The sequence below is a fragment of the Oncorhynchus gorbuscha genome, linkage group LG03, assembly GCF_021184085.1.
Source record: "Oncorhynchus gorbuscha isolate QuinsamMale2020 ecotype Even-year linkage group LG03, OgorEven_v1.0, whole genome shotgun sequence".
NCBI classification, from domain to species: domain Eukaryota; kingdom Metazoa; phylum Chordata; class Actinopteri; order Salmoniformes; family Salmonidae; genus Oncorhynchus; species Oncorhynchus gorbuscha.
The window spans coordinates 93,529,442-93,546,851 of NC_060175.1; the positions used below are offsets into that span (position 1 = coordinate 93,529,442).

The 17,410-nt window shown below is 43.2% G+C and overlaps 1 protein-coding gene across 1 annotated transcript in view; it reads left to right on the top strand.

Moving 5' to 3' along the window:
• The first annotated feature begins 8,054 nt into the window (after positions 1-8,054).
• LOC124032259 (nuclear receptor subfamily 1 group D member 1-like) overlaps positions 8,055-17,410 on the top strand; it is a 28,933-nt gene continuing 19,577 nt past the window's right edge. Inside the window, exon 1 of the mRNA XM_046344517.1 lies at positions 8,055-8,740. Within this exon, the coding sequence (XP_046200473.1) occupies positions 8,725-8,740 (16 nt within the window). The 5' untranslated portion in view covers positions 8,055-8,724. The remainder of the gene's footprint in view (positions 8,741-17,410) is intronic.

Consider the following 17,410-nt stretch of genomic DNA (forward strand, 5'->3'; position numbering starts at 1 on the left):
AACTCTCCGAGGGAACCTGGAGGGCGATAAATGATAAGGATGTTAAGCTTGAAAGGGCTGGTAACTGTGACAGCATGGAATTCAAAGGAGGCGATAGACAGATGGGTAAGGGGAGAAAGAGAGAATGACCACTTGGGAGAGATGAGGATCCCGGTGCCACCACCCCGCTGACCAGAAGCTCTCGGGGTGTGCGAGAACACGTGGGCGGACGAAGAGAGAGCAGTAGGAGTAGCAGTGTTGTCTGTGGTGATCCATGTTTCCGTCAGTGCCAAGAAGTCGAGGGACTGGAGGGAGGCATAGGCTGAGATGAACTCTGCCTTGTTGACCACAGATTGGCAGTTCCAGAGGCTACCGGAGACCTGGAACTCCACGTGGGTCGTGCGCGCTGGGACCACCAGATTAGGGTGGCCGCGGCCACGCGGTGTGGAGCGTTTGTATGGTCTGTGCAGAGAGGAGAGGACAGGGATAAACAGACACATAGTTGACAGGCTACAGAAGAGGCTACGCTAATGCAAAGGAGATTGGAATGACAAGTGGACTACACGTCTCGAATGTTCAGAAAGTTAAGCTACGTAGCAAGAATCTTATTGACTAAAATGATTAAAATGATACAGTACTGCTGAAGTAGGCTAGCTGGCAGTGGCTGCGTTGTTGACACTACACTAATCAAGTCGTTCCGTTGAGCGTAATAGTTTCTGCAGTGCTGCTATTCGGGGGCTAGCTGGCTAGCTTGTAGTGTTGTTTACGTTAAGTTGCGTTAAAAGAACGACAATAGCTGGCTAGCTAACCTAGAAAATCGCTCTAGACTACACAGTTATCTTTGATACAGAGACGGCTATGTAGCTAGCTATGTAGCTAGCTACGATCAAACAAATCAAACCGTTGTACTGTAATGAAATGAAATGAAAATGTGATACTACCTGTGAATGCGACCGGGTTGTTGAGTCTATTCAGAAGACGTTGGCTAGCTAGCAGAGTCTCCTACGTTAAGGACGACAAATAGCTGGCTAGCTAACCTCGGTAACCTGGACTAGCTAACCTCGGTAAATTAAGATAATCACTCTAAGACTACACACTCTAAACCTAAACTACACAATTATCTTGGATACGAAGATACAAAGACAGCTATGTAGCTAGCTAACACTACAATAATCAAGTCGTTCAGTTGAGTGTAATAGTTTCTCCAGTGCAGCTAATCAGTGGACGTTAGCTAGCTGGCTAGTGAAGACTATGTTAGGACGGCGAAATACGATAATTACGCAATTATCTTTGATACAAAGACGGCTATGTAGCTAGCTAAGAAGAAATTGCTAAGATTAGACAAATCAAACCGTTGTGCTATAATGAAATATAATGAAATGTAATGAAAAAGTTATTCTACCTGCGGGAGCGAAGTGCCGATGCGACCACTCGCTCCAACCCGGAAGTGCTTCTGTGGGACAGCGTGAGAGAGAGACAGTGGGACAGCGTGAGAGAGAGACAGTGGGACAACGTGAGAGAGAGACAGTGGGACAGCGTGAGAGAGAGACAGTGGGACAGCGTGAGAGAGAGACAGTGGGACAGTGGGACAGCGTGAGAGAGAGACAGTGGGACAGCGTGAGAGAGGGACAGTGGGACAGCGTGAGAGCGAGACAGACAGTGATGACTGTCTCTTTAGCCCTGAGGCACAAGGTGTTTTGCAGGTGTCTGTGTTGGCAGCGACTTCTGTTCTGTTCCGTTCAGTGCCCAAACAGCGAGAGCACCCTGTAATTATTTGCGTGCCCTGCCATAATATGTTCTCATCATGACATGTACATGAGTCGGCCAACACACACTTCATAATTTGATGCACTTCAAATCTGACACCAAATTAATTCTGTCAGGGAATAATTTACATAAGAGAGGAGAGTGATATATTTCCTGCTAGTACACCTGTAGGCCTACACACCTAATTTACAAATGGATGGTAAAACGGTAAGTAGGATAGTAGCGCAGATTAAGCAGGTTTAGGTAGTTTCAGATAAAAATAAACACAGTTGCAACAAGTCTTAACGCAAAATTGCTTGAGAAAGACAAAGGAACAATGTGTTTACGCAACATCTTCCTCATCAAGTAGCCTAATAGACCTTGGTGTAATATCATGGTAACCTACTGCTCAATCCTAATAGACCTTGGTGTAATATCATGGTAACCTACTGCTCAATCCTAATAGACCTAGGTGTAATATCATGGTAACCTACTGCTCAATCCTAATAGACCTAGGTGTAATATCATGGTAACCTACTGCTCAATCCTAATAGACCTTGGTGTAATATCATGGTAACCTACTGCTCAATCCTAATAGACCTTGGTGTAATATCATGGTAACCTCCTGCTCAATCCTAATAGACCTAGGTGTAATATCATGGTAACCTACTGCTCAATCCTAATAGACCTAGGTGTAATATCATGGTAACCTACTGCTCAATCCTAATAGACCTTGGTGTAATATCATGGTAACCTACTGCTCAATCCTAATAGACCTTGGTGTAATATCATGGTAACCTCCTGCTCAATCCTAATAGACCTAATATCATGGTAACCTACTGTAATATCATGGTAACCTACTGCTCAATCCTAATAGACCTAGGTGTAATATCATGGTAACCTACTGCTCAATCCTAATAGACCTAGGTGTAATATCATGGTAACCTACTGCTCAATCCTAATAGACCTAGGTGTAATATCATGGTAACCTACTGCTCAAGCCTAATAGACCTAGGTGTAATATCATGGTAACCTACTGCTCAATCCTAATAGACCTAGGTGTAATATCATGGTAACCTACTGCTCAATCCTAATAGACCTAGGTGTAATATCATGGTAACCTACTGCTCAATCCTAATAGACCTAGGTGTAATATCATGGTAACCTACTGCTCAATCCTAATAGACCTAGGTGTAATATCATGGTAACCTACTGCTCAATCCTAATAGACCTAGGTGTAATATCATGGTAACCTACTGCTCAATCCTAATAGACCTTGGTGTAATATCATGGTAACCTACTGCTCAATCCTAATAGACCTTGGTGTAATATCATGGTAACCTACTGCTCAATCCTAATAGACCTTGGTGTAATATCATGGTAACCTACTGCTCAATCCTAATAGACCTAGGTGTAATATCATGGTAACCTACTGCTCAATCCTAATAGACCTAGGTGTAATATCATGGTAACCTACTGCTCAATCCTAATAGACCTTGGTGTAATATCATGGTAACCTACTGCTCAATCTAATAGACCTCATGGTAACCCTAATCCTAATAGACCTAGGTGTAATATCATGGTAACCTACTGCTCAATCCTAATAGACCTAGGTGTAATATCATGGTAACCTACTGCTCAATCCTAATAGACCTTGGTGTAATATCATGGTAACCTACTGCTCAATCCTAATAGACCTAGGTGTAATATCATGGTAACCTACTGCTCAATCCTAATAGACCTAGGTAATATCATGGTAACCTACTGCTCAATCCTAATAGACCTAGGTGTAATATCATGGTAACCTACTGCTCAATCCTAATAGACCTAGGTGTAATATCATGGTAACCTACTGCTCAATCCTAATAGACCTAGGTGTAATATCATGGTAACCTACTGCTCAATCCTAATAGACCTAGGTGTAATATCATGGTAACCTACTGCTCAATCCTAATAGACCTAGGTGTAATATCATGGTAACCTACTGCTCAATCCTAATAGACCTAGGTGTAATATCATGGTACCTAGGTGTAATATCTAGGTGTAATATCATGGTAACCTACTGCTCAATCCTAATAGACCTAGGTGTAATATCATGGTAACCTACTGCTCAATCCTAATAGACCTAGGTGTAATATCATGGTAACCTACTGCTCAATCCTAATAGACCTAGGTGTAATATCATGGTAACCTACTGCTCAATCCTAATAGACCTAGGTGTAATATCATGGTAACCTACTGCTCAATCCTAATAGACCTAGGTGTAATATCATGGTAACCTACTGCTCAATCCTAATAGACCTAGGTGTAATATCATGGTAACCTACTGCTCAATCCTAATAGACCTAGGTGTAATATCATGGTAACCTACTGCTCAATCCTAATAGACCTAGGTGTAATATCATGGTAACCTACTGCTCAATCCTAATAGACCTAGGTGTAATATCATGGTAACCTACTGCTCAATCCTAATAGACCTAGGTGTAATATCAAACCTCTGCTCAATAGACCTAGGTGTAATATCATGGTAACCTACTGCTCAATCCTAATAGACCTTGGTGTAATATCATGGTAACCTACTGCTCAATCCTAATAGACCTACTGCTCAATCCTAATAGACCTAGGTGTAATATCATGGTAACCTACTGCTCAATCCTAATAGACCTAGGTGTAATATCATGGTAACCTACTGCTCAATCCTAATAGACCTAGGTGTAATATCATGGTAACCTACTGCTCAATCCTAATAGACCTAGGTGTAATATCATGGTAACCTACTGCTCAATCCTAATAGACCTAGGTGTAATATCATGGTAACCTACTGCTCAATCCTAATAGACCTAGGTGTAATATCATGGTAACCTAAATATCATGGTAACCTACTGCTCAATCCTAATAGACCTAGGTGTAATATCATGGTAACCTACTGCTCAATCCTAATAGACCTAGGTGTAATATCATGGTAACCTACTGCTCAATCCTAATAGACCTAGGTGTAATATCATGGTAACCTACTGCTCAATCCTAATAGACCTTGGTGTAATATCATGGTAACCTACTGCTCAATCCTAATAGACCTAGGTGTAATATCATGGTAACCTACTGCATCAAATCCTAATAGACCTAGGTGTAATATCATGGTAACCTACTGCTCAATCCTAATAGACCTAGGTGTAATATCATGGTAACCTACTGCTCAATCCTAATAGACCTAGGTGTAATATCATGGTAACCTACTGCTCAATCCTAATAGACCTAGGTGTAATATCATGGTAACCTACTGCTCAATCCTAATAGACCTAATATCATGGTAACCTACTGCTCAATCCTAATAGACCTAGGTGTAATATCATGGTAACCTACTGCTCAATCCTAATAGACCTAGGTGTAATATCATGGTAACCTACTGCTCAATCCTAATAGACCTAGGTGTAATATCATGGTAACCTACTGCTCAATCCTAATAGACCTAGGTGTAATATCATGGTAACCTACTGCTCAATCCTAATAGACCTAGGTGTAATATCATGGTAACCTACTGCTCAATCCTAATAGACCTAGGTGTAATATCATGGTAACCTACTGCTCAATCCTAATAGACCTAGGTGTAATATCATGGTAACCTACTGCTCAATCCTAATAGACCTAGGTGTAATATCATGGTAACCTACTGCTCAATCCTAATAGACCTAGGTGTAATATCATGGTAACCTACTGCTCAATCCTAATAGACCTAGGTGTAATATCATGGTAACCTACTGCTCAATCCTAATAGACCTAGGTGTAATATCATGGTAACCTACTGCTCAATAATAGACCTAATAGACCTAGGTGTAATATCATGGTAACCTACTGCTCAATCCTAATAGACCTAGGTGTAATATCATGGTAACCTACTGCTCAATCCTAATAGACCTAGGTGTAATATCATGGTAACCTATCATGGTAACTACAATCCTAATAGACCTAGGTGTAATATCATGGTAACCTACTGCTCAATCCTAATAGACCTAGGTGTAATATCATGGTAACCTACTGCTCAATCCTAATAGACCTAGGTGTAATATCATGGTAACCTACTGCTCAATCCTAATAGACCTAGGTGTAATATCATGGTAACCTACTGCTCAATCCTAATAGACCTAGGTGTAATATCATGGTAACCTACTGCTCAATCCTAATAGTACAAATCACTACAAATTCATTGAAAGAACTCAGAGGCTGCGTTTACACATGCAGCTCAATTCTGATCTTTTTTCCCCCACTAATTGGTCTTTTGACTATTCACATCAGATCTTTTCACATCAGATCTTTTTAGAATTGATCTGATTAGCAAAAAATACAAATTTGTGAAACATTTGTGAAGAATTGGGCTGCCTGTATAAATGTCAACGCATCCAATCAGTTATCTGCGCAATGGGCCATCTCGACCATTGTCCCGAAGAGAGGGGGCTCGTTTGAGTGGTAAGGCTGAAGCAATCCACTGCAGATGAAAGTTGAGGAATGAAGTCGGGGGAGGTGCATCTGCAACAGCCAAGTCGGACACCAATGTGGTTTTCCAACAGCAAGGTTCAACGCAACAAGGCAGGATTGCCATTGTTTATAAAAGTTTTTATTAGTAATGAAATACACATGGCTCCAACCCCCATATTTCACACTCACAAACTGTTAATATATGTGTGTATATTGTCCAATCAATTAAATTGGTGAGAGACGAAAATATCACAATCATTTGTACTGTCAAGTGGAGCGGAACAGGGGAAGCCAAGAGCAGACTCAGACGGGGAGACTGGGATGAGGTAACCAAGGTATTTATTGAAACACGGGGGGTGGGGGGACTGAGTGCAGGCCAGGGGAAGCTCAGGCGGATTGCCGAAAACCAGGTGCGAGGCTGAGGCTGGAGCGAGAGGTGTTGGGACAGGGTAAGCAGGTCCGGAGGGGAATCCAAGGGAGCGTAGAGTGGGGAATCCAGGACAGAGTAGCAGGACTGACAAGAAGTCGGACTGGAGACAGGGACCAGAGTCAGAGCGGGCAGAACTGTAGTGGAGAGGAAAACTGCGTCAGGCAAGGGAAAACAGGATCTAAACAGGAACAAACGGCTAGAAACATGGACTGACTAAGCAGAGATTACGATCTGGCAGAGAGAAGAGGCAGGACTGAGTATATGTAGAGGTCTTGATTATGGAACAGGTTGCAGCTGGTGGGGATCTGCTCTGACTCCAGCTCTGACTCCAGCACACTTGTCTCTGCCCACAAATCACACACACACACACACAGACACACAGAGAGAGAGAGAGAGAGAGAGAGAGAGAGAGAGAGAGAGAGAGAGAGAGAGAGAGAGAGAGAGAGAGAGAGAGAGAGAGAGAGAGAGAGAGAGAGAGAGGGAGAGCACTGGAGGAGTGGCAGCAGGTCAAGGAGACACAGGATGAGCACTAGTGGGCGTGGCAGGTGCAGATGTAACATGTACATTGAAGTCTATCAATGTACAAATGACCTGTCATCAAGGCAAAGGGTGGCTACTTTGAAGCTACTCAAATATAAAATATTTTTTGATTTGTTTAACACTTTTGTGGTTACTACATAATTCCATGTGTCATTTCATAGTTTTGAAGTCTTCACTACTTTTCTACAATGTAGAAAATGGTAAAGATAAAGAAAAACCCTGACAATAGAGGTTCCCACAATGCAGCTGCAATGCAAACGGCAGAAACTTGCAGTCAAAACTTCATGATCTTTGATCACATTGTTTTTGTATAAAGTCATGCAGTTGTCATGTAGGCACAAGTAAGACAATGTTGATCCTCATAATGCAACACACTTTGGAAGGCTTGACAAAAGTGATCCTCTTGAACTCATCCAAACACTTCAGAAAAATGAATGTGTGGAGAATTGAGGCTACAAAGATGGGTTTCCTGGCGTTGTGGCGCTCTCTAGTGACAAAATAATGAACTGCAATTGAATGTTACTGAGGGGACGTGAATAATCCTGCCACAGTAAAATACTGTATGCTGAAGAGACAGCCTACATTTCCTCCACAAACACAAACACTCACATTTAGGACAACATGTGTCACTTGTTTGTGTATTTGTGCCTAAGACACATGGTCTGAATGTCGGCCATCAACTTCAAGCGGCAGTCCGCTACTAAAAACTTCCGGACCAGTCACGGTGTGCGCCGCCCATTGTGCATGTGCCTCATCCGCCCACTTCTCGTTATCGCACGCTCGGCATTATGGTATGTATAAAATGTACAGTATGTCAGTAGGGCGGCGCACGCCCAGGCACATGCAGAGCGCACATGCACCGTGGCTTTACTAAACGCGTTGCACCGTCACATAAGCGTATCAAATCTCCCCTCAGCTCTAGATACCCGCCAATGAGAACGCATTATAGAGTAAAGGGTGAAAGGAGAGTTCAAATGGGACATATAGTGAGATGAGATATACATCCAGACACAACAGAAGTTGAGTGAGGACGCAGAATCGAGTCACATTTTTTAAAGTCACCTGAAAACGTGATTGATGTGGAAGTGAGTGCGTGTATTGTTTGATCTCGTTTACAGTTCAGTTCACCCTCGGAGATGCTGATGAAGCTGTAAATTATTGGGATTTTAAAAATTAGAATCACTTGTTCTCTGCTCGCGACACTCCCTTCCGCCGAACCAAGCAACTCACAAGCACAGTGCAGAACGGATCCAGGTAGCATGCAATAATAATATATCCTGCACACCTGAGACAGTTGGACATAACTGTTCTGCATAGAATACAGCTGGACATAACCGTGCTTACAGTATACTACAGAGTGTTCAGTCGTTGACAGATCAATACTATTGTCTTCGACTGTGCGCTCGTTCCATGGGTCAGGTATTTTACGCACAGGTAGTTCTCGACTATCACCTGTCTGTAGTTTAGTATTGATCCTGCAAATTGACATTCAGAAGCAGCTGTATATTGACAAGTCGAGCTTCATTCATCACAGCAAACAAGACACATCAATAAACATGGACAGTCCCGGTGGTAAGTGCTATGATTGCGATGATATGTTTTGTTATTTCCGTTTATTGCTGATTTTCAAATTATATTTTGTTATTGCATACATGTTATATATCAGTCGCATAGCAATACTATTTTTTGTAGCTCAATATTGAATTTGGTATTGGAGTTATACATTTTGAGTTGAGTATGGTGATGATTTTTAAAATAATTTAAAGAGTATTTACCACGTTTTATTGTGTTTGTTTCTCTTTGCAGTCGTGCGTATTTGTGTGTAAAGTATGTTCCCAAACGTCCTGCATGATGAGGTTTTACATTGAAGGCGTCACTTCATCGGCATGTTAGAAAGGGGTCGACTTAATACGATTTTAAACCATTTTATAAGGCTAGTACTGTATGTCCAATTCTATATGTTTAGAAAGTTGCGACATGGAGATTAAATATATTTTTATTTATTTATTTTACCTTTATTTTACTAGACAAGTCAGTTAAGAACAAATTCGTATTTTCAATGACGGCCCAGATGAGAACAATTCAACGTTATAACAGGACCATCATGCTTTTTGTGCTTTATCCTCCCATGCTGCACTTGGAAAATACAATGAATACTGATTGATATAAGTTCTGAAACAGGTGTAATATCCAACAAGTGTATGTTTTCTTTCAAGCATACAAAGGTGCACATCAAAAACTGCTAAAAAGATTGATGATGATATGTGACAGTGCTTGAAGTTCACCAATTTCCCACGTAAAAAAATGACTACAGTTTACTATAGAATGCAACAATAATTCATATAGAATTCTGTAGTAAACTGTAGTATATTGTAGAATTGTACACACTGTAGCATCCCTCGATCATGTGTATTACTTACTACAGTAATGTCATCAAAAACACTACAGTAAATACTACAGTAATGTCATCAAAAACACTACAGTAAATACTACAGTAATGTCGGCAAAACACTACAGTAAATACTACAGTAATGTCAGCAAAAACACTACAGTAAATACTACAGTAATTTCATCAAAAACACTACAGTAAATACTACAGTAATGTCAGCAAAAACACTACAGTAAATACTACAGTAATGTCATCAAAAACACTACAGTAAATACTACAGTAATGTCGGCAAAAACGCTACAGTAAATACTACAGTAATGTCATCAAAAACACTACAGTAAATACTACAGTAATGTCATCAAAAACACTACAGTTAATACTACAGTAATGTCATCAAAAACACTACAGTAAATACTACAGTAATGTCGGCAAAAACACTACAGTAAATACTACAGTAATGTCGGCAAAAACACTACAGTTAATACTACAGTAATGTCAGCAAAAACACTACAGTAAATACTACAGTAATGTCGGCAAAAACACGACAGTAATTACTATAGTATATTATACTACAGTATTTATTTGCATATACCCTGCCCATTTTCCTCCCCATACCTAGTTTGTACTACCCTAAAGTGTGAAACCTACATGCCAAGTATATATACAGTACCAGTCTAAAGTTTGGACACACCTACTCATTGAAGGGGTTTCATTTTTTCTTTCATTTTTACTTTGTTCCACATTGTAGAATAATAGTGAAGACATCAAAACTATGGAATCATGTAGTAACCAAAAAAGTGCTAAACAAATCTAAAATATATTTGAGATTTGAGATTCTTCAAAGTAGCCGCCCTTTGCCTTGATGATAGCTTTGCACAATCTTGGCCTTTTCTCAACTAGCTTCATGGGGTAGTGACATGGAATGCATTTCAATTAACAGATGTGCCTTGTTAAAAGTACATTTGTGGAATTGATTTCCTTCTTAATGCATTTGAGGCTATCAGTTGGGTTGTGACATGGTAGGGGTGGTATACCCTATTTGGTAAAAGAGAGAGTCCATATTATGGCAAGCACAGCTCAAATAAGCAAAGAGAAACGACAGTCCATCATTACTTTAAGAAATGAAGGTCAGTCAATCTGGAAATAACTTTGAACGTTTCTTCAAGTGCAGTTGCAAAACCCACCAAGCGCTATGATGAAACTGGCTCTCATGAGGACTTCCACAGGAAAGGAAGACCCAGAGTTACCTCTGCTGCAGAGGATAAGTTCAATAGAGTTGGCCTCCCCGGTGGCGCAGTGGTTAAGGGCGCTGTACTGCAGCGCCAGCTGTGCTATCAGAGTCCCTGGGTTTGCGCCCAGGCTCTGTTGTAACCCGCCGCGACCGGGAGGTCCGTGGGGCGATGCATAATTGGCCTAGCGTCGTCCGGGTTAGGGAGGGCTTGGTCGGTAGGGATGTCCTTGTCTCATTGCGCACCAGCGACTCCTGTGGCGGGCCGGGCGTAGTGTGCGCTAACCAAGGTTGCCAGGTGCACGGTGTACCCTCCGACACATTGGTGCGGCTGGCTTCCGGGTTGGATGTGTGCTGTGTTAAGAAGCAGTACGGCTGGTTGGGTTGTGTATCGGAGGACGCATGACTTTCAACCTTCGTCTCTCCCGAGCCCGTACGGGAGTTGTAGTGATGAGACAAGATAGTAGCTACTACAACAATTGGATACCATGAAATTGGGGAGAAAAAGGGGTCAAATTCAACAACAACAAAAAAATCAATAGAGTTAACTGCACCTCAGAGTTCAAGTAACAGACACATCTCAACATCAACTGTTCAGAGGAGACTGAGTGAATCAGGCCTTTCTGGTCGACCAAGAAACACGAACAATGGACATTAGACCGGTGGAAATCTGTCTTTTGGTCTGATGAGTCTAAATTTGAGAGATTTGGTTCCAACCGCCATGTCTTTGTGAGATGCAGAGTAGGTGAACGGATGATCTCCACATTTGTGGTTCCTACCTTGATTTATTTCAAATTCAAGGCACACTTAACTTCTTGCGTCGAGCCATCCCGGATCCGGGATTGTGAATACAGCCTCAAGCTCATTACCATAACGCAACGTTAACTATTCATGAAAATCGCAAATGAAATGAAATAAATATGCTAGCTCTCAAGCTTAGCCTTTTGTTAACAACACTGTCAGCTCAGATTTTCAAAAAATTGCTTCTCAACCATAGCAAAACAATCATTTCTGTAACAGCATTTAGCGTTAGCATAGCATTTAGCGTTAGCATTCAGCAGGCAACATTTTCACAAAAACCAGAAAACCATTCAAATAAAATCATTTACTTCTGAATAACTTCTGATGTTTTCAATGAGGAGACTCTCAGTTAGATAGCAAATGTTCAGTTTTTCCTGAAAGATTATTTGTTTAGGAGAAATCGCTCCATTTTGTGCGTCACGTTTTGCTAAGAAAAATAAATGTATCCAGGATTGTGTAAATCTATCAGCAAGCTCATTAGCATAACACAACGTTAACTATTCCTGAAAATCGCAAATTAAATTAAATCAATATGCTAGCTATCAAGCTTAGCCTTTTGTTAACAACACTGTCATCTCAGGTTTTCACAAATATAGCAAAACAAGCATTTGTGTAACAGTATTGATAGCTAGGGTTAGCATTTAGCGTTAGCATTTAGCGTTAGCATTTAGCGTTAGCATTCAGCAGGCAATATTTTCACAAAAACCAGAAAAACCATTCAAATAAAATAATTTACCTTTGAAGAACTTCGGATGTTTTCAATGAGGAGACTCTCAGTTAGATAGCAAATGTTCAGTTTTTCATGAAAGATTATTTGTGCAGGAGAAATCGGTCCGTTTTCTGCATCATGTTTGGCTACCAAAAAAAAACGAAAATTCATTCATCCAAACGCCAAACTTTCTTCCACATTAACTCCATAATATCGACTGAAACATGGTAAACGTTGTTTAGAATCAATCCTCAAGGTGTTTTTCACATATCTCTTCATGATATATCATTCCTGGAAGTCTCCTCTCTGTCTCAATCACATGGATGAATGCGAGCAGCTTGGAGATTACGCAACAATTTCAACAAAGGACACCGGGCGGACCCCTGGTAAATGTAGTCTCTTATGGCGAATCTTCCAATGATATGCCTACAAATACGTCACAATGCTGCAGACAACTTGGAGAAACGATAGAAAGGGCAGGCTAATTCGTGGCGCTTTCACAGCCATATAAGGAGACAATGAAAAACAGAGCGTCAAAAATCCTGCTCATTTCCTGTTTGAAGTTTCATCTTGGTTTCGCCTGTAGCATCAGTTCTGGGGCACGCACAGATAATATCTTTGCAGTTTTGAAAACGTCAGAGTGTTTTCTTTCCAAAGCTGCCAATTATATGCATAGTCAAGCATGTTTTCGTGACAAAATATTGCGCTTAAAACAGGCACGTTTTTTTTTATCCAATAATGACATAGCACCCCCATACGTTGAAGAGGTTAACCAGCATGGCTACCACAGCATTCTGCAGCGATACGCCATCCCATCTGGTTTGCGCTTAGTGGGACTATCATTTGTTTTTCTACAGGACAATGACCCAACACACCTCCAGGCTGTGTAAGGGCTATTTGACCAAGAAGGAGAGTGATAGTAGTGCTGCGTCAGATGACCTGGCCTCCACAATCACCCGACCTCAAACCAATTGAGATGGTTTTGAGATGAGTTAGACCGCAGAGTGAAGGAAAAGCAGCCAACAATCAAGTAATCAGCATTATGTGGGAACTCCTTCAAGACTGTTGGAAAAGCATTCCTCATGAACCTGGTTGAGAGAATGCCAAGAGTGTGCAAAGCTGTCATCAAGGCAAAGGATGGCTACTTTGAAGAATATAAAATCTACAATATATTTTGATTTGTTTAATGGGTTACTACATGATTCCATATGTGCTATTTAATAGTGTTGATGTCTAAACTATTATTCTACAATGTAGAAAATATAAAAAATCAAGAAAAACCCTTGAATGAGTAGTATACTAATGTCCGCAAAAACACTACGTAATTACTCATTTTTTTCCTACAGTATTTATACTATAGTAAACTGTTAATACTACAGTATACTATAGTCATGGACGCAACACTACAGTAAATACTACAATTGTCACACCCTGACCATAGTTTGCTTTGTATGTTTCTATGTTTTGGTTGGTCAGGGTGTGAGCTGAGTGGGCATTCTATGTTACATGTCTAGTTTGTCTAGTTCTATGTTTGGCCTGATATGGTTCTCAATCAGAGGCAGGTGTTCGTCATTGTCTCTGATTGGGAACCATATTTAGGTAGCCTGTTTGGTGTTGGGTTTTGTGGGTGATTGTCCTTGTTACTGTCTCGGTGTTACTTTGCACCAGTATTAGGCTGTTTCGGTTTTCGTGTTACGTTTATTGTTTTTGTATTTGATTCGTGTTTACTTTGTTTCATTAAACATGGATCGCAATAGCCACGCCGCATTTTGGTCTGACTCTCCTTCACATACAGAAGAAGCAACAGATGCAGCAGCAACAGGAGCAACAGCAGCAGCAGTGGGAGAGGCTGCACTACTTGGAAGAAAGGACCCTGGGCTCAGCCAGGAGAATATTGCCACCCCAAGTAAGAACTGGAGGCGGGAAATCGGAGAGGCGCTGGTATGAGGAGGCAGCGCGGCGTCGTGGATGGAAGCCTGAGAGTCAGCCCCAAAACTTTCTCGGGGGGGGGGCTCACAGGGAGTATGGCTACGCCAGGTAGGAGACCTGAGCCAACTTCCTGTGGTTACCGGGGGACGAGAGAGACCAGGCAGGCACCGTGTTATGCTGTGAAGCGCACGGTGTCCCCAGTGCGGGTGCATAGCCCGGTGCGGTACATTCCAGCTCTGCGTATCGGCCGGGCTAGAGTGGGCATCGAGCCAAGTGCCATGAAGCCGGCTCTACGCATCTGGTCTCCAGTGCGTCTCCTTGGGCCGGCTTACATGGCACCAACCTTGCACACGGTGTCCCCGGTTCGCCTGCATAGCCCAGTGCGGGCTATTCCACCTCGCCGCACTGGCAGGGCGACCGGGACCATTCAGCCGGGTAAGGTTGGCAGGCTCGGTGCTCAAGAGCTCCAGTGCACCTGCACGGCCCGGTCTATCCGTCACCACCTCCACGCACCAGCCCTCCGGTGGCAGCCCCCCGCACCAGGCTGTCTCTCCGGTCCATCCTTACAGGGGCTTCCTCCTCTCCAGCGCTGCCGGAGTCTCCCGCCTCTCCGGCGCTACCAGAGCCTTCCTCCTCTCCAGCGCTGTCGGAGTCTCCCGCCTCTCCGGCGCTACCAGAGCCTTCCTCCTCTCCAGCGCCGCCTGAGCCACCCATCTGCCCAGCGCCGCCAGTGCCGCCCGTCTGCCCAGCGCCGCCCCTCTGCCCAGCGCCGCCAGTGCCGCCCGTCTACCAGGAGCCGCCAGTGCCGCCCGTCTGCCAGGAGCCGCCAGTGCCGCCCGTCTGCCAGGAGCCGCCAGTGACGCCAGTCAGCCAGGAGGCGCCAGTCAGCCAGGGGCCGCCAGTGCCGCCAGTCAGCCAGGAGCCACCAGTCAGCCAGGGGCCGCCAGTGCCGCCAGTCAGCCAGGGACCGCCAGAGCCCCTCTGTCCCGAGCAGCCGCCCCTCTGTCCCGAGCAGCCGCCCCTCTGTCCCGAGCTGCCGCCCCTCTGTCCTGAGCTGCCGCCCCTCTGTCCCGAGCTGCCGCCCCTCTGTCCGTTGAGAAGAGTTGCCATGGTGAGGAGGCCACAGAAGCGGACAAGGTGGGGGACTAAGACTACGGTGAAGTGGGGGCCACGTCCAGCACCAGACCCGCCACCGCGGACAGATGCCCACCCAGACCCTCCCCTATAGGTTCAGGTTTTGCGGCCGGAGACCGCACCTTGGGGGGGGGGGGGGGTACTGTCAAAACCCTGACCATAGTTTGCTTTGTATGTCTCTATGTTTTGGTTGGTCAGGGTGTGAGCTGGGTGGGCATTCTATGTTACATGTCTAGTTTGTCTAGATCTATGTTTGGCCTGATATGGTTCTCGATCAGAGGCAGGTGTTCGTCATTGTCTCTGATTGGGAACCATATTTAGGTAGCCTGTTTGGTGTTGGGTTTTGTGGGTGATTGTCCATGTTACTGTCTCTGTGTTACTTTGCACCAGTATTAGGCTGTTTCGGTTTTCGTGGTACGTTTATTGTTTTTGTATTTGATTTGTGTTTACTTTGTTTCATTAAACATGGATTGCAATAGCCACGCCGCATTTTGGTCTGACTCTACTTCACCTAAAGAGAACCGTTACAATGGAAGCCAAAAGGGTTCTACTTTAAACCAAAAAGGGCTCTACCTGGAACCAAAAAGGTTTATCCTATGGGGACAGCCGAAGAACCTTTTTGAAACCGTTTTTCTAAGAGTGTAGTATTTATACCATAGTATACTATACTATTTTTTCATATGGGTAGGAGACACTTCCTGTTTTTCCTCATGAAAACAAATTCACATGGAGTGAGCTGTCACTGGTTCCAATGCATTCTATGCTTATTGCCAACAGTAGGCTGGCGACTTTGTTTTCGTGTGTATCTATAAGTAAATTATTCTCTACCACCCAATGTGCATTGAGATGCTGAATAGATAGGAGAAGTGTTGTGATTACTACATTAATAATTTGGTGGGCGCCTATTTTTGTCCTATTTCACACATGTACAAGTGTGTGTTATACACATGTGAAATGTAAATGTGTTTTGCGTATCCTTTCGGTTATTGGTCCAACGCTCTTAACCTCTAGGCTACCTGCTGCCCTTGGAGGCTGGGCCAGTGACATGGATTGATAACGCAAAGCTTATGGCTATGGGAAACTATAGAGTTATGCATGGAGCATTGGGAGGTGTTTCTGCAAGGTTAGCCAAAGTACACCTGGCATCATATTTATTTACATATTCTACTTCCACTCCCAGCTGTTGAGTGGTGATTAATGTACTAACTCTGCAGTCACGTTTCAGTCCAGGTGATGGAAACGGTCTGGGCCAAGGCATGTTCCACGGGTTCCACGGGTTCCATGTCAGTTATTATCTGGAGGACAAAACTTGGAGCTTTTCAGACCTCTGCATCCGACACTAAACTTTGTCATTTATTTGTTTAAATGTTATATATAAAAAATGTTTTTATTAACTTATTCATCATCTACTTTATTGGCCTTAGATATTTTGTATGGGCTATTCTGTCATGTTTTGTCATTAATTATCATGTCTTGTCCCTGTGCTTCCCATTCTATTAGTTTCCCTCTGCTGGTCTTATTAGGTTCTTTCCCTCTTTCTATCCCTCTCTCTCCCCCTCCCTCTCTCACTCTCTCGCTCTCTCTTCTCTCTATCGTTCCGTTCCTGCTCCCAGCTGTTCCTATTCCCCTAATCATCATTTAGTCTTCCCACACCTGTTCCCGATCCTTTTCCCTGATTAGAGTCCCTATTTCTCTCCTTGTTTCCCGTACCTGCCCTGTCGGATCCTCATCTATATTCACCGTGCTGTGTCTATGTTTTGCCCTGTCGTGTCGTGTTTCCCTCAGATGCTGCGTGGTGAGCAGGTGTCTGAGTCTGTTAGGTTCAAGTGCCTTCCCGAGGCAACCTGCAGTTCTCGATCAAGTCTCCAGTCTGTTCTCGTCTTTACGTGTAGTATTATGCTTTTTGTTTTGTAAAGTTTATTCTGGATTAAATACTCTGTTTTCGCCAAGTCGCTTTTGGGTCCTCATTCACCTGCATGACAGAAGGATCCGACCGAGGAATGGACCCAGCGACTACAGACGCTCGTAACACTGCCGTCGAGATCCAAGGAG